The sequence below is a fragment of the Lactuca serriola genome, chromosome 8, assembly GCF_051521515.1.
Source record: "Lactuca serriola cultivar US96UC23 chromosome 8, Lser_US96UC23_V15, whole genome shotgun sequence".
Taxonomy (NCBI): domain Eukaryota; kingdom Viridiplantae; phylum Streptophyta; class Magnoliopsida; order Asterales; family Asteraceae; genus Lactuca; species Lactuca serriola.
Genome location: NC_136415.1, coordinates 335,751,904 through 335,773,873, shown reverse-complemented (window position 1 = coordinate 335,773,873; position 21,970 = coordinate 335,751,904). Strand labels below are relative to the sequence as shown.

Genomic DNA, 21,970 nt, shown 5'->3' with positions numbered 1-21,970 from the left:
TCATGCACGACGAGATTGCTGCTGCGTTCCGAGTGCAGCTGCCAGAGATGTTTGGGTCGATTAAGACCGCGATGGTTGAGTATTTTGATGAGCGATATGTAGCTCTAGCAGAGACAGCTGCCGCCACAGCCACTTCGGCTGTAACTGCAACAGGGGTTGGAGGAGGAGTCGGCAGGGCTTTCCGGTACTGGGACTTCGATAATACGAAGCCCCCGACATTTGATGGTATACAGGATTCGATCAGGGCTATGTGGTGGTTGTCTGATGTGGAGGGTTGTTTCTTCACGTGCTCATGTCCTGCTGACCAGAAGGTCAGGTATGCCCTGAACCTGCTCAGACTCGGGGCAAAGGACTGGTGAAGATTGACGACAAGTTCATATTCTGATGATCAGCGGGCTGCTGTTACTTGGGAGCAGTTCAGAGATATGTTCCGCACCCGCTACATTCCACGCGTTGAGCGGGAGCGGCTTGCGCAGGAGTTTTTGACGTTGAGACAGGATGGGGAGTCTGTGATGGATATTACCCGTATGTTCACGGAGAGGGCTATGTTTTTCCCGGAGTTTGCTTCAGAGCAATCTCAGATGACTCGTTATCTGAGTATGTGTAGCACCTGGTTCTTGGTATGTATTTTGTTATTAAATCTTCCTTTATTTTTGCATTTTTGGCCTTGGACTCGGCGAGTCGAAGGACTGACTCGCCGAGTAGAAGCGGGATGAGGCGCGGGGTTTAAGCTGCGGACTCGGCGAGTAGCCGTTGTTTGGACAAAAACCCTAATCCAGGGGTTTGCACCCTATTTAAACGACCTTATGCAGCCTCCTTTCCCCCTTTATGCTCCCAAACACTCCTCATAGCAAACCCTAGCCGTTTTGAGAGGATCTAAGGCCTTTTGAGTGATTCTTGTGAGTTTTGATCTCAAGGAAGAAGGAAGAGCATAGAAGGATCAAGAGGGGACTGAAGGATTTGAGTTTGGTTCATCATTTGCAGTCTTTGGAAGGTATAAAGTCTGAACCTTGCTCATTTATTTGTTAGATCCCTCTTTGAGGTGATTTAGGGCTTTTATAAGCCATTTTTGGTGGCTAACCATGTTTGCAAACATGGTTGGGGGTTTGAGCTTCTGTATCATGTCACTTTATGAACCACAAGTCAGATCTAGGTTGCTTTTTGCACCAAGGAAGGCCCCATGCAACAAAAGAACCATTTTAGAGCCTTTTAATCAGGCGAAGCAAGGATGAAAGTTGGCTGAGGATGAATCAGGCGAAACACCCCAATAGAGTGTGTAAATTTGTTTACATTTAGTCATTGAACTTTTTGAGAGGGAAACGAACTTTTGATTTTGTTTATATTTAGTCATTAATTTTTTTTTTTCATTATCTATTTGCCACTGAACTATTGAAACTATTCACATTTTACCTTTATGACCGGTCATAAAGGTAAAATATGAACAGTTTCAAAAGTTCAGTGACAAATAAATAATGAAAAAAAAGTTTTGTCACTAAATATGAACAAAATCAAAAATCTATTACCCTTTCAAGTCATTATTCCTAGAGTTCACGAGTTGTCCACTTTGTAATAATCTTTTTTTGAAAAAGAAAACGTTATTGTCCATCATTTCTACAGAAATGAAACCATTTATCATTTATATATAATAATAAAATCTATTTTGAGACAGAACCATGATTTCAAAACCGAAAAAGGTTTGATTTTTGTAAATAAGGCAGCAGTAAAAGGTTCTTTCTCCTCCTCTGTTTCAGATTCCAAAACAAAGAAATATAAATAAAAAATAAATAAATAAAAAGATGCTAGGGTTTTTGAAAATTGAATTTGGGATGAAGAAATGCCCTAAACATCACCCATGGATCAGCGTCACCCTCACTACTTCCTAACTAAAGGCTCTCAGGTTGAAGTTAGCTCCGACGAAGACGGTTTTAACGGTGCTTGGTTCGTTGCCACCGTTATCCACCCTCCTCCTTCCATTTCCACCACTAAAAAGACCAAGTCCCTGAATCATCATACCAACAACAACTTGGTCTATGTCGAATACCATAATCTTATATCCGAGGACGGTTCTTCCAGACGCTTGAGAGAGTACGCCAACGTTTCTTACGTCAGACCTTCACCTAATCCCGATCCTAACGCTGCTGCTCCCCATTTCCAACTCAACGATCTCGTCGACGCCTTCTACCGTGACGGCTGGTGGACCGGCGTCATCACAACAGTCGTAGATAGCTCCAACTTCGTTGTCGCCTTCCAAAACCCTCCCGACCAAATTCAGTTTAATTCCTCTGATTTACGGGTCCATAGAAGATGGGACGGTGGCAGATGGGTCCAACCCGAGATACAGGTTTCCCGCTTTACCGTTTCTAGTTACCGTTCCTAATTCATACTACAAATAGTCTCCGGAGTACTACATGATATATATATATATATATATATATATATATATATATATATATATATATATATATATATATATATATATATATATGCGTTCTGTAGCTATGCTAGGGTTTTGTTTTCTCTTTAATTTCGTTTCTATTTTTGGGGTTTGTGTTTCTCCACCAAAATGTAACTTGCTACGATGAACGAAAGCGCAAATATATAGTGCTATTTTTTCTTTTTATAAATAAAAACTCTTGGAGCTGTCTGGGCGTTTCAAAGTTTAAAGCATGCTGAGCTGCTTCTAGTATTCCCATTTAGCCTAGGATTTATTGTCTTATCAGTTGTCCTTGTCAAACTTTTGCAAGCTCCCGGATTTTTCCATCTCATTTTATTAATGCATGCCCTTGGTACAAGGATCTTTTAACCATTGAGTTTTATTCATTGTACTTTTGGTGATGTGAATTTTTTGATCCATGACTCTGATTTTGTTTTTCCCTTAAAAAACTCTCGAAAGAGAACAGCAGGGTTGATGTTCACTGTAGGCAAAAAAGTGGAAGTGTGTTTTGAGGGAGAAAATTTGCGTGATGTTTGGTTCCCTGCAACTGTTGTAGAAAACTCGGGCAACAATTCTTTTCTGGTTGAGTATCAGCAGCCAGGAATTGGTGATGAGGCAACTGTTCATAAAGTTACTGTAGATTACTTACACATCCGACCCTCACCACCTCATCTCAGGGATAAGAATTTTGTTTTGCTTGAAAAGGTTGATGCTTACTCTGATTTTGGCTGGTGGAGTGGAGTAGTTACCAAAGAACTTGCTGGTAATAGGTACAACGTGTTCTTTAAACACACAAAAAAGGAGAGAGAATTTGATTGCTCAAGAGTAAGGCCACATATGGATTGGAAAGGCGGGAAATGGTTCACCACTTCTCAGGTATTCATATCATCATTTACATGGTTAACTTCTCTGCTTTCTTTTCAATTGAATGAGTCATCAGTGAGGTCTATGATTGGCCTCCATAGACTATTGTTTAAAATGCTTTTTTTTCCTTTATCGAAATAAAATTTTATCGTATGTTGTCTTTTCATTCATCTTCTTCTATCAAAGCCTTCATAAAGAATTTTTTGTTTTGTTTTGTTTGCCTAATATAAATGTTGAGAACAATTCCTTCCGAATACATGGGTAAAAGATGCAACAAAAGGAATGCTAGCTTCACCACATGCAACAATATTATGAATGAGTGTGATTCAATGGCACCTGAAGCTAGTAAGCTACTTGCCTCTATTCCATCTTGGGTTGTATATGGAAAGGGAACTTGTATATTCTAGTTGTTCGCCATATTTCCTAACTTGCATATTGTACAATTGAAGTTCATGAAATGATGAAGTTTGAATGTTTTTTTTGTTTCTGAAATTTTCAACAATCGAGTGGAGAGGTACGTATGATAACTTTAGTTGATGAACTACATATCCTATCTCATTACTCAATCTTCCATTTGGTTCCAATCTGTCTATCTAAGAATTGAATGAACCAAGTTGCACAACTCAAGGGTGATGGAGAAAAACTAGCAAAAAACTTCCTACCTATGACATCTTCCTGGTAGTTCAAATTCTTCAACTTCTACATAGTAATTTCAACATGAAAGGTTTCATGGAGCTTAAGCATAGGCAAGTCAAGAAGTTGACTGAACGAGCCCTATTTCTATAAGGAGCGAGTGAGCGACCAATGAGGACACATGATCACTTCAATTTCTTGAGTGCCATGTTTTGAAACTATTACTAGTTAATTTCATGTTGACTTAAGCTATTAGCTCACACTTGTTCAAACAATCAAATTGTGAGATCTGTATTGATCAATCAAGTAGACAAAGGTTGCGAAGTCTTAGATTCTTCCTACCAAAAATTTATGGAATAGTCTTAGATTCTTCTTGGTTCATTAATGAAAGGCATGCCCTTTTCATGTTGGGCCTTTCTTGCATTCCTCACAATTCTCTCGTTCGTCAATTGATAATTTGACATGCATCCGCTGAAAAAAGCTTTAGTCTTGGTTGATTCTTCAAAGAATTTTTCTTTGCTTTTTCCCCTCTGCATACTCATCTTTTGAATGGTAAACCACTAGCCTAGTCGCTTAAGAAAGTAACAATACTAATAGCATCAATATTAATAGTAACAATATTGTTTGAATATGCTCCCCCCTTCTTCTTCCCAGCATATGTAGCAACAGTTATCATAGAAGAGAAGGCAACTTTCTTTCTGTTCCTTATTTTTTTTATTAGAAATAACTAGCCACTTCACTACCAATGCAGTCACAGTCAAGATAGGAAGTACATCGGTAGCATATAGGTAGCTTGTCGCTATTTACTAATCACTCCAAGCAGATTGAGCAAACAACACCTAAACAATCTATCGTTGAAACATCAATAGCAAAGAGAACAAAGCAGACTGATCTTGACAGCAATGATAAGAATTCATTGCCTTTCAGGAGACTGGAAAATGAAATTAGGTCTGATTATCCAAGTTTATCAAGTAAAAAAACAAATGGCTCGCCTGTTGGTCAATCTGAGGGCTTGGATACTGAAGTAAGTATAATAAATGACCAAGCCTTTGGTAAAACTGAGAATCTTTCTCATGGAAAGAAAGTGGTGAGTTGAATATCTTATCATCTATGCATTTAGTGTGGTTGACTATATGAATGAATTTCTTATCTAGACAATCATCCAGGTATGATACAAATCAGAATATGATATGCCTAATGCTTTTCTTCGGCTCAGTCTGAAAAAACTTTGAAACAAGTGAAAATAGACAGCATCGTATTACCTTGAAAATTTTGGAATTTTTAGGTCTTTGTTAGATGGAAATCCAAGTGATTCGTTTAAAGATTATCTTTTTGGGCCAAAAAGTCTAGATAGTAAATTAGTCATATAGATTACAATATTCGAAAGGTCGAGAGCATACAAGGAATGGGTTTATAAGATAATTGGTTGCGAGCTTACAATATACAATTAGCGAGCATTTTTGGTTATGCAACTGATGTGAAGTTACACCAACCAAACTAATCAATAATTTTCCTTCATCCAGTGTTGAAAACCAAGCTTGACTTTTGACTTGTTGCAGCGTAGTAAACGAGGAAAAGGTGTTGAACTGAAAACTCCAACGACGGATTCTTCAAGAAAGAAGGGGAGATTGGAAACCGAGCTTATAGCAGAAGGTGTGTGATTAGTTGAACCTTAGCTTCCTTTGTCTTTTTGTTTGTTTTTTTAGAATCTTGTATAAGAGGTGAAGGAGTAAACAAAGATTTTTCAGGAGCTAAAGATGATCCGGTTCCAGTCAAAACAAGAAGCCAAGAAAATGTGGAAAAAGATGTTACTAAAGACTTAACCGAATGTAATGGTAATGGGATGACAGTATCAGAAGAGAAGAAACTTGAGGTGTTGAATGTTGCAGAAGGTGAGAGAAAAGAAGCATCTCCATGTGTTGGGTTGGCACCATTGACAGTGGTTGATAAGGTGAGAGACTTATTTTATACTTGGATGTTGAATGAAAGTGATGTATAAATTAAATGGCATTTGTGCAGAAGAAAAGCGTATCATCTAGTGTGGATGGATCTGTAACGGTAAGTATTTGATGGTTTGGAGGTTTGAAAAGCATTTTGTAGGTCATGTGTATGGTACTTGTTAAATAGTTAGTTTAATCTTTAATCTTTAATGTATGTGAATCAGGAGGGAAAGGAAGGGGAAGCTGAAACTGTTGCTCCGACTCCAACTCCAAAAAGGAAGAGGGGCAGACCACCTAAGTTACAAGCCACAAGTCTTGAGACTCCAGTTGCAGCAGCAGGTATCAGTTGATACTCGACAGTTGGTTGATGATGGCATATTGGTGTTGCTTTTATGTATTAATATTTTATAGTTGCAGTGGCAGTTAATGATGAGATTGAGAAAGAAGGTGTTGGTCCGCCTGAGATGGAAAGTGGTCAAAGGTCTGCAAGTTCAGTAACCAAACCATTGGAGAAGCTTCCTGCAGAAGACAATAATGATGTCCAAAACCTGGAAAACACATCAAGTAACAACAAGCAGCAGCTGCCAAATGAAAATGTTCAAGTACAGCCACAACCACAGCCGCAGCTGCAGGAGGGGAAAAAGTATTCATCCATGAAAGGGAAACGAGGAAAGCGACGGACAATCAGTATAAACTCTGAGTCTCCTCCAACTGAAGGTGCGCAAATTGCTTATAATTTTGTCTGTATGTGTGTTGATTTGTGTGCGTGTGTCTATATATATGTATAAGAATTTTTGATTTTTGGGTGGGGTGCAGATTGTAGAGAAAAAAAAGCAGATAAGGTGAAGGATGATATTTTAAATTCCCCAACCCCAACAAGAAATGTTGAAGCTGCCTCTGTTGGGAAATCGGTGTCTGACGATCAACCTCTTTCGAGGTGGTTAGTGCAGTCTCCAAGTGTTGATGGTCATGGGACAGGTCGTTATTTCTTGTTTTGTCTACATACATATGGATGATAGTACTAATACTAATACTAACATGTGATATGTTGATGTTTGTATCAGAGGGAACTGGAAGCGTGGAGCAACCAAGGGAAAGGGAAAGGGATATGGAGTCGGAAATGATGATAGTGACGTCTCCTGCTGCTGCTGCTTCAGGTTTAGGTTTTTGTGATGGTTTGCCGTTTATGATAAGCAGTCCTACACTGTGGAAGACAATAGAATCGATGGACGCGTTGCGTAAGATTCCACAGAAACCACATTTCCGTCCATTGGAAGGCATGAAGGAGAGCGGGCGGGAAGGACTGGCCATCGGGAGCATGGTGACCTTTTCGACGGTGGTCGACAGGACTTGTGCACTGCGGTTTGAGGACCCGAGAAGCGCGATAGAGGAGTGCTTGGAAACGCTGGCGGAACTGGAACCTCATGGCTTTCAGGTGGACCTCATAAGAGACCGCTTGACACAGCTGCTTCTCATAAAGGACAAGCAGGAGGACCTCCAACAACAATTATTATCCCAACAAAATTTGGAGGAGGCACACATGGAACAAATCAAACTGGATGCAGAGATTGATGAAATCGACACCGAGATAACACAGCTGGAGGAGAGACGCAGGCAGCTGCTGTCCACCAAGGAAAAACACGACTCCCACATGGCTCTTACCAAGGCTGCAGGGGACCGCCTTCACCAACAGCTCGGGGTAGTTGGAACCGAATTTCATCTCCTGGCAGCTGCCTCTTTCTTCTGATTCCAATGTCATTGTCATTGTCAATGTTGTATGCTTCCTTGTATCTCCTCTTCTTTTACAATACCATATCATCCCCAAACCCCTACTCACAGTGTTGCTTAATTTTGAACTAAATTTCAGTTTCAGTTTATGATTGTTGCAGATTAATATTTTCAAAAACCACAGTTAGACTCGGTCGGTTCTGGCCTGGTCTTCAACACCTGCATCAGATTAATATTTTCTTTAAACTTATTATAACTTGTTACAAAAATATTATTAATACCAAGGAAACCCATTACATTAATGATTTTTTCGTATGTCGGGGATAATGTTTTCTAGACGGATGGGATGGCCAATTAGGCTGTGGGGAGTGGTCACACTCAACCCATCGAAAAAGTGCTGCCACCTGTGCGCTATGTCAGTTTCACCACTAACCCATTAAACATTGGAAATGGTTACCATTCAATAAATTCTTTTTTTTTTATTTTATTTTATTTTAACATTATATTAAATAAAAAACAAAATACAAACCATATTTTAAAATAAAACCATAATTTATATAAAAGACACATTAAAATTAAAAACGCATTATATTAAATAAAAACACACTTACTAAACATAAATAAATATTTTAATTATAAAAGGTACATTTAATTAAATAAAAACATAATTTTAAAATTCAATAAATATTAAAGCTATATTAGAAATTGAAAAAAGATAATTGAAAGGGTATGATATGTAATTTTCAAAAATCATTATTTAAGCATAAAAAAAAAATTTGATTTAGGGTGGAAGGTGTAATCAGCCAAGACTTCATGGACCAAAGCGGTCAAGTCTTTCATTTTGCTGTCTTTTTCCTCCTTACGCATCGTCCAACTCTTTTCTCAATTTTTACTCTGCAACTCCAGATTTAAAGCATCTGATACACTCTTCAAAAAGAAAAAAAAAAACTCCATCGTTCGTAAAGAAAGAACAGTCAAAAAGAGCATTAACCAATCAACTCCGTCATCTTCTCCCGTGGCCGAAGTCACACCACAACACACCCACTCTCCATTGGGGCGGTGTTCACGCGTGGGTAGAGGTGCCACATCAGCCTTCACAAGTGGTTTTTTCTCCCATACCGGATAGCCTAATGAGTTTTTCACAACGTTCTTTCTTGTTCTAGAATCTAGATGGTTTGGTTGTGTTGGCATGATGATTTTTTTTGGGAATCAGTCACTATATTTCTTACCCCTTACGATTTTGTTTTTCGAGATTTTTACAAGACATCATTGTGATTTGTGAGAATCTAAAGATATGATGAGTGTTAGAAATTTTATGGGAAATCCCAAATTTCTCATAAAATTTTCCATAATGACTCCCTTCAACCAAACTTAGGCCCACACTAAACCGATGAGATTTAACCATCCCTCTCATGCCTTTGGGTTGTGACTCGGACCCCCCAAGTCCTGATCAAACAAGAACAGACAAGGAGATCCTCATCGCAACCCTTGACTTGAGCTCTTGACACCCTAGGACCCTTAAGTACGATGGCGCCCTACGAAATGCTAACACAAATTGCATTTAAGACGATCTGATAGGAATTTCACCAACTGGCAACGACCCCAACGCGAAACCATGGAGATTAAGCATGCGCGTGGAAGTCTTTAACTTGAGCAATTATGGCTGAAGACTGCATCATGGTACGAATTCTCTTGCTAAGAAATCTCCACTCTCCCCTACTTATAATGTACAAATTATTTGAACGCAACCAATATGAAACTCAAGCTCCCAATTGAACTAACTGGAGGACTACCCATTACTGCCCCTAAGAAACAGCCAACAGTGGAGTAAGATAGTCCTTCTAACCATTCAACTCAACCCAAAACTTTCATCAAACAAGAATATGTAGAGATGTCAATTTAAAAGTTCTGAGTCTGTCACCCCAACACTGCAGCTTATCAAGAACCTAGAATCACGTCAATGAAAATGCATACACACAAAAACAATCAACCCAAAGGAGATCTTCCAGAAGCAAACCCCAATACATAAATGCAAAATAAATAATTGGAAACATACCCGCAATCGACATAGTTGCCAATCTTGGATCCTCTGCACCAACCGGATAAGATCTTCAGCCCTTGGCACCTCAGCTCTCCCCTGACATCCATATGACATATACCACGCTAAAGGTGTAGGATTCTGCACTTCACCAAAAACAAGAAAGGGGAAATGGGCCTTGATGCGGACCACCTGGTCGCAATGAAAAAAAACCCACACATTAAGCCTGCAATCACTGCCGAAATGCCCCTTCTTACCACATTTGCGACAAGCAAAAGATCGACACACTCCATCATGAAACTTGTCACACCCCCGATTGGCGTTGAAAATGCCAAGCTTTGTGACGTTTACGGATGTTGGATCTAAAGATAAGCATATTGAACATTACATGGAAATATAACACAAATACTTCTTTTATTCGTTATTGAAAAGGGTTACATTATTCGATTCCCAAACACTCGCTAAACATAAACTAAACAACAAGAAAACAAAATAACACTTCCATCGGCCAGATGACGACTTCCTTCGACACTTTACTTCCACTGCTACTCATTTCCTGACAATACATGACTTTTAAAAATGTCAACATAATGTTGGTGAGTTCACATGTTTTTATGGTTTTATACTTTTTTAATAGTCTTATAACTCTTTAAAAGGGTTTATATTATTTGTATTTTGTTTTCCTAGGATAACCTATTGTTTTTGCATTTATCCTATGGCTTTCTCTTTTATAGATTTATATTTCTTTTTTTTTTTCTTATCTTTTCATACTTTAATTACTTCGTAGGCATTCTCCTCTAGGTAGTTTAATTTATTAAGGTTGACGAGCAATGTTACAATGAGTCCCTATAACCGAGCTATATGACTTGAGATTTTCCCGCCACGATGCTTCATCGGACATCGTGAAAAGACTATAAAGTTATGCCTGCCGAGGTTGTAGCTAGAAACCACATGTGAGAGTGTTAATCCAGTATAGATCTACACATACCTTCAATGCTTACTTAAGATTAACGATTATAGGTCCGGGGTAGCTGATTATCAATCAACTATGGATAAATAATACGTCTCATTTGACACTTACTTTGACAAACCTTTTAAGTATGATTATTTATCTTTGTTATTCTTTCTTTAGGTTTTCCTTTAATATACTTTCCTTACATAATTATATATATATATATATATATATATATATATATATATATATATACACACACACACACACACACACACACACACACAGACACACACACACACACACACACTTAACCTTATATACATAATAATTATCTTTGCTTTGATATCTTTGATAGGATATTAAGACATCGTACAATTAAGTACATCGTCTACTCTTAACTTTTTTTTGGTATAGTTTATTCCATAATTATTCTGATACGTATATGTATATATATATATATATATATATATATATATATATATATATATATATATATATAAAATACCATATCCATAAAATAATTATTAGGTTATTGATATTTATAGGATATTAGGGCAAAGTAACAACTAAACTACACACATCAGACCGAAATCCAGAACATATAGATAGAGGTGTCTACTGACCCCATCTGCACACCAATTTAAACCAAGTTCTCTCTCTTTGCTCAAAGCCATCCCATCCTAAACTACATCGAGACCACCTGACATCCGACCGAAATCCGGAACATATAAACTACATCGAGCTAACCCCGACATCAGATCTAAATCCGGTATACACTAACATGCATAAACTGGATGACATTGGTGCCTTAGACCCGTTCCTACTGGACAAAACTCACCTCGCAAAGCTGATTGTAGAATCCTGTGAATACCCCTCGCTGCTAGCTGGTAGATCCCTGAACTGTTGATCTCTCGACTCCCGAGCTATCAATACCAAAATATCACTTAGTCCTAAACAATTATCCTCCTCAAGGTAAAATGACCATTTTACCCCTAGTCTAACTTGGTCCATATCTAAAGCTCAAAATCATAATATAAAAAGCCCAACACTGGATGGGCTTCCCAGGTCCACTAGTGGCCCACTAATGACCCAATTTGCAAAATTGGGCCCAATTACTCTAATGGGCCTAACCCTAAGCCAAAACATCTTCTTGTCTCACATTATTTGACTCCCGATGGCCCACAAAAGCCCAAAGGACCAAAATCCCCTTGCATGGCCCAAACCGAGGCCCAAAATCCATAAGGCCGATATCTGATGAGTACTGATGTGTGTAAATTCAACTAGTTTTATCCCTACTTTTTATTAATAATTTGAGCACACAAAGGCAGTGAACCTGTCTTTAAGTGGTATAGATTGATAAGTGAGGTATCGAACTCAGGGAACGGGTAATTAAACTAATAGCTAATTTTAACTAAAACAAATAATAAAAGTAAAGGGTTTTTCTCTAGTTTTGCAAGACTAGAAACTTAGACAAACTAAATTAACCAATTAACTAAAGCAACAACTATTCACCAAATTTGATAAAGATGTTTCTATTTAGGTTCAACCAATTCACTCCTATGGTTATTTAAGTTAAGATGGATTAATTGCTATTGGTTACCAATTATAATAGTTAGGTTCATATTCATTACTCCTAACCCTTAGACAATTAACTAATTTAAGCGTTGATCAAGTGTTTAAACTAATTAATTCCCTAGATTAATTATTTGGATTAAATAAGATTTGTAATGGTTAATTAAGTTATTAATTCAATTAACCCCTTGTTGATGGTTTCTCAAACAAGCTCACACGTTAATCTTCCTAGTTTCTTATTAATCTTAGTTTCATAATCATTACTTCTAAGCATATGTTTTAGCATTCACATAGACATATGAGGTTAACAATTAAGTGATGTTCATGCAACCTAATTGCCTTCCAATTAACAGAAAATAGTAGTGATTAATACATAAGGTTCTTTAACAAACTTAATTTAATAAATCACCAATAGACAATTAAGCAAAAATCAATAATTAAACCATAGGAGTTCTTTGGTATTCCCCAAACAGAAACAAAAACGAATTTAGCTCATAGTTGCAGTAGAAACAAACACAAAAACAAAGTTTATTAATGCAAACATGTTTAATTCCTAAGTCTAAGTGGTAGAATTAACCTAATTGCTTGAATTCTTCCAACTCTTGAAGCCTAGGGTTCCTTAGCGCCTTCTGAACCTTTTAGTCTCAGCTGATCCTTCAAAAATCGCCAGGAATCCTTCTCATGGGATAAGGATTCGTCTTTTATAGATATCCCAAACAGAGGGTACTCGGCGAGTAGCAGAATCAACTCGCCGAGTAGGTCCATACTTATCCGTCTTCAATTAGCCGTTGTATTTATCTTTTGGCATGTCGTCGTGCACTTGCCGAGTAGGGTCGATCTACTTGCCGAGTAGGACTCCTTCTTTCACTCTTTTATCTTCACTCGCTTTCCTTTTCTCCTTTTTGCCTCCAAACATATCTTTTGGATTGAAAACACAATTCACAACATTTTAAGTACCTTTTGTCCACATTATTCTCATAATTAATCAAAAATAACTAAGAATACATGTTAAATAATTAACTAATTATGCACATATCAAAATACCCCACACTTGACTTTTGCTTGCCCCCAAGCAAAACTAAATTTTAAACACATTAAAATCACATTAATAACTCCAATCCAACCCAACCATTATGCTAAGACCGCAACGCATGCATTTGTGTCTAAAATTCCTAAAACCCCCCATACTTCAAATACTCACAATCCTCATAAACATTCGCCCACTCACCCCGAACTATGCTCATTTTATGCAACCCTCCGAATCCATCCTCAGAAAATCTCTTTACCCTCAAGGTATTTTTAATTGAGCAACCCAAGCATACATATTCTAGAATTACCACTTTTTGATACCACTATGGAATTTTTTTGAATTCTTCACTTCTTTGAACATTTCATCTTTGATATCTTTGAATTCACCAACTTGTATTAACTTTCGGTATCTTCAACTTTTTTGGATTTTTGGAATTTTGATCTTTTGATCTTCACTTCATTTGCTCCAAAATTCTTACAACTTTTCTTGTAATTCTTTTTTTTTTTCACTAAAATCCCTACATGCTTAAGCAGGGGCGCTCAATCTCAACCTTTATTGGCTAATGATAAAAACTTTCCTGGATACATATCAGGTTTAGGCTGCTAAACATATTGCATCCCTCAGGCTGGGCAAGGTCGTGTTTTTGTCTCATGATTTCACTGAAATAAGGAAGCCACAAATGCACTAGAACATGTATAGGCTCAACTAAACATTTGGGTTCTCATGCAATTATTAACACAATTCTAATATGGAATCCTAATTTTTACCAAAATTTTCTAATTTAAGCCCTAAGCATTTTTGAATTTTGATTTTTTTTAAAAAAATAGCCTAAATTAAGATTCTAAGTGTTCTAAGATGTGACTAACCCCCTACCCCACACTAATTTTATGCAATGCCCTCATTGCATATTATAACAACTAAAAATGCAAATAGAGAGAAAGTTGGAACAAACTCCCCTGGGGTAGCAGTCGCTAGGTTGACACTCCCTTCTTCAACTCCTTCTTCTAGTAATTTTAACCATGCGAACAGCTCATCCATGGTCCGGGCGTCATACGTCTCGTGTGGTTGATAGCTCGAAAACTCCAAGGAAAAAGGGTTGTTGCATAATCCTCAGTAATAATTCATAAAGAGTGAATGAATGGCGCAGAAAAACTAGCCAGAACAAATCAGAAACTCCTCTTGCAGCAGGCTACTCGGCGAGTAAGCGGACAAACTCGGCGAGTAGACTCGATTGACAAAATGATCGTGCACAAGCAGATGTACTCGCCGAGTAGTGTTAGTGCACTCGGCGAGTTGAGCATATATTTCAGAGTTTTATGAACCGCTGTCTCTCTTTACGCTAGTGTTGACATGGAAACATAAATGTACTCTCCCGTGAACTTCCTAAGCAGCAACACCTCAATAAACTCTCGGTTCGTACGGACTCAATCCTAGGAACAAGACTCCATAATCACTCATAAAAACTCTCATTCCTCTCTTGACCCTTCCTAAATAGCATGCTTCCTAGCTTCAATACATCATAACCAAACAAAACAAAATCTTCATTCTTCTTCTTCCATCCCGGCTCCTCCAGCTCCACTACCTCCTTCTCCATCCCTTCTTCGCATCCTTTCGTCCCAATCCATAATGTAAGGGTAGCCGGGTCCCGGTCGCGGGTCAATATGCATTTGTTGAAAAAGATACTCGAAGGATTGATTGGTGTAATTAACCCCTCGCCCTATATCATCCAAGTATTGTCGATACTCCACTTGGTTCCAACCCTCGTTATCCTCCACCGGAATAACCGGTGGATCTTCTCGTACCCGCTCGTTCCTTGGCCTAACCCGCCTTCCCGGCTCCTCGGGGATCGCTGGCTCATCCTCATTCGGAATAATAAAAGAATCACCAAAATTTTCAACTATCCGAGACCTCCTATAAAGTGCAGTGTTGAACGGAGGAGGGTGAATAACCGTTAGCGTTTGAGATTGCGGCAATTCCAAGATCCCAAATGATCTCGCAAGCCGAGTAATGAACATGCCCCCATTGTTCTTCGAATTTATCTTCTCCTTAACTGCCCCCTCCGCAAGAAATTTAGCAACGCAGTACGGGAGGTTGCAGAAGACATCGGGAGTAATGATACTCCACAAGTAAAATATATCAAGGGTGGGAACTTTGTCCCAATCCTTCCGCATGTTGATCATGCTTGCAACAAACCGGTGAATGAGTCGATGGATTGGAGAACGGATATGACCTTCTTGAGCAGTGGAAGGTATGTAGACCTGTTAGCAATTGTACTCCACCATGTCGACGCCACCACCCCCTCGGGAAGTTCTTTGTAGGTATTTTCCAAGAAGGCTTCAAAGTAGTCCGTCATCGACATATCTTGATCGTAGATGCCCAACCGCCAAGATAACTCAACCATGCTGCATTGTCGCAACTCTCCTCCCAAAGAAAACGAGATCGTGTTTGGATTGTAATACTCACTACCACCTCGGAATGAAATGGTAGCGAAGAATTCCCAGCACAACTCCGCGTATACTGGCTCTTGTATTTTAAACAATTGCAACCAACCATCACAAGTGATGTTGGCATAACCCAAGTTACAATCTTTCACCAAATATGGAGTAAGTTCCTCTTCCAAGCCGACATTGCCCATCCATCCCCAATCCACTGCATTGGGCAAGTGGATTTCTTTCTGTCGCAGCGCCTCTAATTTGTTTAGGGCTCGAGTTTTGGAGGATTTGGAGGTGATTTGTTGAAAGGCTAACCATGGCATATCACCATGGCCTCCTCCACGTGATGACTGTCCTCTCCTTGCCATGCTATCTGCATAAATATACCAAGAACACAGCAACAAACAACACCCCATAGTTAAAACAGGAAAATTTTTATCTGATTGGGACCTACTCGCCGAGTACACGAACATACTCGCCGAGTAGTATGAACTATTTGACAGATCGAGATCGGATCTGTGTAATCTGTGTAATAGTCCAATTTGTTCATAGGGTTTTGTTGTAATTACTTATCTAACCATAGTTCTTGAAGAAATTACTCCAAACAACCTCTAATTCATGAGTAAATCAAAGCCCTAAAAATTGGGAAAAAGTCCCCAAATCCGAAATCATAACAAATATGGGAAGATATGTGATAAAGATTGGACCTTTCATAAAATCAAAGGGTAAAGATGTTACCTTGTTGCTTGAATTAAGAGAAAGAAGAAGAAAATTGGAGAGATCTTGAAGAACACTTAGAGATGCGGCTGAGAGGATATGCTCGGCGAGTGTGGGGATGAATTGGTGAATAATACTAATTTTTACAGGTTTTAATTTACTGGGTTTTAACTGGCTACTCGCCGAGCAGAATGGATCTACTCGCCGAGTAGATACGCGTGTTATCGATTTTTGGCTGTAAGTGAACATTTACTCGCCGAGTAGATGTCTCAGGTTGAATTTTTTTTTTAAATTTTGCCATTTTTACTGTATGAATTCCTTTGTTTAGCCCTTCCACCCCACACTCACAGTATAGCTTGTCCTCAAGCACTTAGAGAAATAGAATAAATGAAGAAGAAAAAACAACAATAAAAAAATAAAGAAAAGGAAACAAAATGCAAACGTGAAACTCGGGTTGCCTCCCGAGAAGCGCTTCTTTTGATGGAGTCATTAGCTGGACTCCGCCCCGTCTACGTGTTTGCGATTCCGCACAGTAGCAGCTCCTCCAATCCTTCATTTCGGGGAACTCCTTCTTCATATTTCTTCACTCTATGACCATTGACTTTAAATGGTGTGCCGTCTCTTGAGATCAATTCTATAGCCCCGTGAGGAAACAACGTCTTGACCAAAAAAGGACCATCCCACCTTGATTTGAGTTTGCCCGAGAAAAGTTTTAATCGGGAATTAAAAAGTAGTACTTTTTGGCCTTCATGGATGTCTTTGCTTTTGATTCTTTTGTCATGCCACCTCTTTGTCTTTTCTTTATAGAGCCATGAACTAGAATAAGCCTCATTTCGGAGTTCTTCAAGGGCATTCATTTGCATTAGGCGGTTGGTCTTCAATTCTTCCATGTCAAAGTTGCACCTCTTTAACGCCCAATATGCCTTATGCTCGATTTCAACCGGTAAATGACATTGCTTTCCATAAACTAACCTATATGGAGTAGTACCAATAGGTGTTTTGAAAGCGGTACGAAATGCCCATAGCGCGTCATCCAATTTATCCGACCATTCCTTGCGGTTGCTTCCCACCGACTTCTCTAAAATACGCTTCAAAGCTCGATTGGTCACTTCAGTTTGTCCACTCGTTTGCGGATGGTATGACGTGGAGAATTTATGGGTCACCCCATATTTCTTGAGCACCTTTTCCAATTGATCATTGGCAAAGTGTGTGCCACGGTCACTAATTAGGGCCTTCGGAACACCAAACCGGGAGAATAGTTTTTTTAAGAATCGTACCACTACCCGTCCGTCATTTGTAGGTAAAGCCTGCGCCTCCGCCCATTTCGAAACATAATCTACCACCACTAGGATGTACTTGTTTCCTTTGGAGGTGGGAAAAGGTCCCATGAAGTCAATGCCCCACACGTCGAACACCTCACATACTTGAATGCTATGTTGTGGCATCTCATTTCGAGATGAAATGTTTCCCACCCTTTGACAAGCATCACATTCTTTGACATATTGGGCTGCATCTTTGAAGATTGTAGGCCAATAGAACCCAATGTCAAAGATCTTCCTTGCGGTATAGTGTGCTCCATGATGGCCTCCCGTGGGCCCGCTATGGCAGTGTTCAAGTATTCTTCGACTTTCCTTTCCGAACACACATCTTCTTATAATTCCATCCGCACAGCTTCGAAAGAGGTATGGATCGTCCCAAAAGTAATATTTGATCTCCGCAAAGAATTTCTTCTTTTGCTGACCACTATAATCCTTCGGAATGTAATTTGTAGCTAAATAGTTAGCTATGTCTGCGAACCATGGCTCCTCTCCCACGGACACCATAATGTATTCATCCGGAAAGTCGTCTCCATCCTTATCTTCTTGCAATGTCGGGTTCTCGAGCCTAGATAAATGATCGGCCGCTACGTTCTCCATTCCTTTCTTGTCTCGTATCTCTATATCGAATTCTTGAAGAAGCAGCACCCATCGTATTAGTCTTGGCTTGGCATCCTGTTTGGAAAACAAATACTTGATAGCTGAGTGGTCAGTAAAAACAGTGGTTTTAGATAAAACTAAGTAAGGGCGAAACTTGTCAAAAGCGTAAACCACGGCTAACAATTCTTTTTCAGTAGTAGTATAATTCTCTTGGGCAGGATTTAAGGTCTTGCTTGCATAATAGATGGGTTGAAAGTGCTTATCAACCCTTTGTCCAAGGACCGCTCCTAGTGCATAGTCACTAGCATCACACATGATCTCGAAGGGTAAGTTCCAATTTGATGCTATAATGATCGGGGCATTAGTTAATTTTTCCTTTAGAAAGTCAAATGCCTCTAAACACTCTTTAGTAAAATTAAAGGGTGCATCTTTTAGTAATAATTGTGTTAGAGGTTTCGTGATTTTGGAAAAATCTTTTATAAAACGCCGGTAAAAACCTGCGTGTCCCAAAAAACTTCTAATGCCCTTCACATTAGTTGGTGGGGGTAATTTTGCAATGGTGTCTATCTTTGCCCGATCCACCTCTATTCCCTTTTTAGAGACTTTATGTCCCAAAACTATACCCTCCTTGACCATGAAGTGACACTTTTCCCAATTTAGGACCAAGTCGGTTGTCTCACATCTAGCAAGCATTGAGTCAAGATTTGTTAGGCAATTATTGAAAGAAGATCCGAATATAGAAAAGTCATCCATAAAGACCTCCATGAATTTTTCCACCATATCATGGAATATGGCGGTCATGCACCTTTGAAATGTCGCAGGTACATTGCATAGCCCAAATGGCATGCGTCTATAGGCGAAAGTCCCACTGGGGCATGTAAAGGTGGTCTTTTCTTGGTCCATTGGGTCTATGGGTATTTGAAAATACCCTGAAAACCCATCTAAAAAGCAATAGTAGCTATGGCCCGATAGTCTCTCTAACATTTGATCTATGAAAGGAAGGGGGAAATGGTCTTTGCGAGTGGCATCGTTTAGCTTTCGATAATCGATGCACACTCGCCAACCGGTTACCGTTCGCGTTGGAATTAACTCGTTCTTTTCATTGGTAATGACCGTCATTCCTCCTTTCTTGGGCACCACTTGGACCGGACTCACCCATGGACTATCGGAGATGGAGTAGATGATTCCTGCATCCAAAAGCTTGACCACCTCCTTCTTGACGACTTCTTGCATGTTCGGGTTTAATCGTCTTTGATGTTGCACCACCAGCCTTGCTCCTTCTTCTAAATTGATTTTGTGAGAGCAGTAGGATGGACTTATTCCTTTGATGTCTGAGATGCTCCATGCGATGGCTCTTTTCCTTTTCTTTAACACTCGTACAAGCTCCTCTTTTTCCGTCTTGGATAGGTCCGAGGCTATGATCACAGGCTTCTGATTTCCTTCTTCCAGAAAGGCATACTCCAGATGATCAGGTAGTGTTTTGAGCTCCAATTTATTTTGCATAATGACGGACTCGCCGAGTGCAGGTTTGGTACTCGGCGAGTTGGTGGCTGCATTCACGACTTCTGGCTTTTCTTCAGATGTACTCGACGAGTATATCGGGTCTACTCGGCGAGTAGTTATTTCGGCTTGCTTCTTTATTTCTTCATACTCCGCTTCTTCCAACAGTCTTTCAATCTCTAGTAAGTCCTTTTCTGGATCAAATTCTTCATCCAAAGCTGCAAATTTGCCGGAATCTTTAGGTATGTCTTCTTCCAATATTTCGTCAAGCATGTCGATTGAGAAAGCCGTGTCGTCACTACTCCTTGAGTACTTCATGGCTTGGTCTACCCCGAATGTCACTGAATCGTCCCCAACTCGCAATGTGAGCTTAGAATCTCTCATGTCTACGATAGCGCTAGCGGTGTTGAGGAAGGGCCTTCCAAGGATGATTGGCACTTGCGGATCCGCCTCCATGTCGAGAATGATGAAATCAGTCGGGAAGACAAATTTGTCTACTTTTACTAGAAAATCTTCACAAATGCCTCTTGGAAAAGTAACCGTCTTGTTTGCCAAATGAATTGCCATTCGAATTGGCCTTGGCTCCGGGAGGTCCAGCTTCTTAAAGAATGAGTATGGCATAAGGTTCACACTTGCTCCAGAATCAGCTAAGGCATGAATTGCAGCCAAGTTGCCAAATTGGCAAGGAAAAGTTAAGCTCCCCGGATCACCCTTCTTCTTTGGTAATTTGTTTAGCATTGCGGCGGAGCAATTCTCATTCAGCACTACCTTCTGCACTTCCTCCATCTTTCTTCTGTTAGTGAGGAGTTCCTTAAGGAACTTCGCATACTTGGGCATTTGCATGACGACTTCAATGAAAGGAATGTTGATTTGAAGAGTTTTAATATGATCTAGAAACTTCTGATATTCCTCTTCCTGCTTCTCTTTCTTGGCTCGGGCTGGGTATGGCATTGGAGGCTGGTATGGTTTCAAGGGCGGCTGTTCATTTGTTTTAGCAGGGGTACTCGCCGAGTCCATCGGTCCTACTCGGCGAGTAGGACTCTCAGATTGTGAGTGTTGGTTTTCGACTTGTTTTTCCGTTCCTTCCTTCTGTGAGTCCTTGGTTGCTTCAGTTCGAATGGGGGCCAGGGGAGTAATGATCTTCCCACTTCTTGTGGTAACAATATTTACTTGTGCGCCTCGTGGGTTGTTCTCGGTTTTGCTAGGAAGCTCACCCGGTGACCTTTGGTTTAGTTGTTGAGCAAGTTGCCCAAGCTGCGTTTCTATGTTGTGGATGGATGCTTGCTGGTTCCTGAGCATTGTTCTTGTTTCTTGGATAGCAGCATCATGGTCACTATGTCTTTTCTCGGAAGCGGCCACAAATTTAGTTAGCATATCTTCCAAGCTTGGCTTCCTCTCTTGCACCGGCTCCTCCTTTTGATAAAAGCCTCTTCCTTTTTGTCTGTACTTCTCCTCCTTGGCCTTCTTATACTCTTCGTAAGGCAGCCACTCCTTCTTTTGTTTGCGCCAGTCTTCATCATACCGGTCACCACTCGAATAACATACTTGTGCCTTTTTGTTGCCGTGCTCATCCAAATCTCAATCTCTAGTGAGGTGAGGTCCATTGCAGTTTTCACAACCCACCCGTATGGCATGGATAGTTTGATCCATTTTGTCCATTCTCCTATCCATGGTTTTTAACATGGCCATGACCGCGGATAAATCTTCAGTAGCAGCGTACGCGGCTCCCCTCGTGACATCATTCCTAGGGTTGTGGTATTCTCTAGAGTGTTTAGAGAATTCTTCAATCAATTCTTTAATCACCGGGGGTGGCTTCTTTGTAAGTGGGCCTTGTGAGTCTAGCAACTGTCGGGTTGTGACATTGACTCCATCATAAAAGATGGAAACTTCTTGCTGGCTGTTTAGATCATGGTGTGGGCAATTTCGTAGCAGCCTTTTGTACCTCTCCCATGCTTCATATAAAGATTCTCCAGCTTGTTGTTCAAAGTTTGCAATGGCCTTCTTGAGTTTGGCTATTTTGGATGGTGGGCAAAAGTGATCTATAAATTCTTCCTTCATTTTGGCCCAAGTAGTGACTGACCCGGGGGGAAGTGATTTGAGCCAGTCTTTAGCAGCACCCTTGAAGGTTACCAGAAGCATCCGAAGTAGTTGAGTTTCGCGGGTTACATTTGGAATGTTGAAATAATCAGCAACATCATTTACTTCATCCAA

The 21,970-nt window shown here is 39.8% G+C and overlaps 1 protein-coding gene and 1 non-coding gene across 6 annotated transcripts; both read left to right on the top strand.

Annotated features, from left to right (window-relative positions):
• The first annotated feature begins 1,780 nt into the window (after positions 1–1,780).
• On the top strand, positions 1,781–7,759 carry LOC145071496 (DUF724 domain-containing protein 7-like). Of its 5 annotated transcripts, none has more exons than XM_079018366.1 (9): positions 1,782–2,341; positions 2,894–3,310; positions 5,491–5,584; positions 5,680–5,882; positions 5,951–5,989; positions 6,096–6,210; positions 6,283–6,588; positions 6,688–6,849; positions 6,936–7,759. In XM_079018366.1, exons 1-9 carry the CDS (start codon positions 1,853–1,855, stop codon positions 7,616–7,618), a joined length of 2,508 nt encoding a protein of 835 aa, XP_078874492.1. In that variant the 5' UTR covers positions 1,782–1,852; the 3' UTR covers positions 7,619–7,759. The 5 variants fall into 5 exon arrangements, with proteins under 5 accessions (XP_078874494.1, XP_078874492.1, XP_078874495.1 ...); XM_079018367.1 differs by having other exon boundaries at positions 1,783–2,341; positions 6,289–6,588; XM_079018370.1 differs by having other exon boundaries at positions 2,155–2,341; positions 2,901–3,310.
• Positions 7,760–21,662: 13,903 nt separating this feature from the next.
• On the top strand, positions 21,663–21,769 carry LOC145071927 (small nucleolar RNA R71). Its single transcript, XR_013690888.1, has one exon. It is a non-coding gene; the product is annotated as a small nucleolar RNA R71 (small nucleolar RNA).
• The last annotated feature ends 201 nt before the right edge of the window (positions 21,770–21,970 follow it).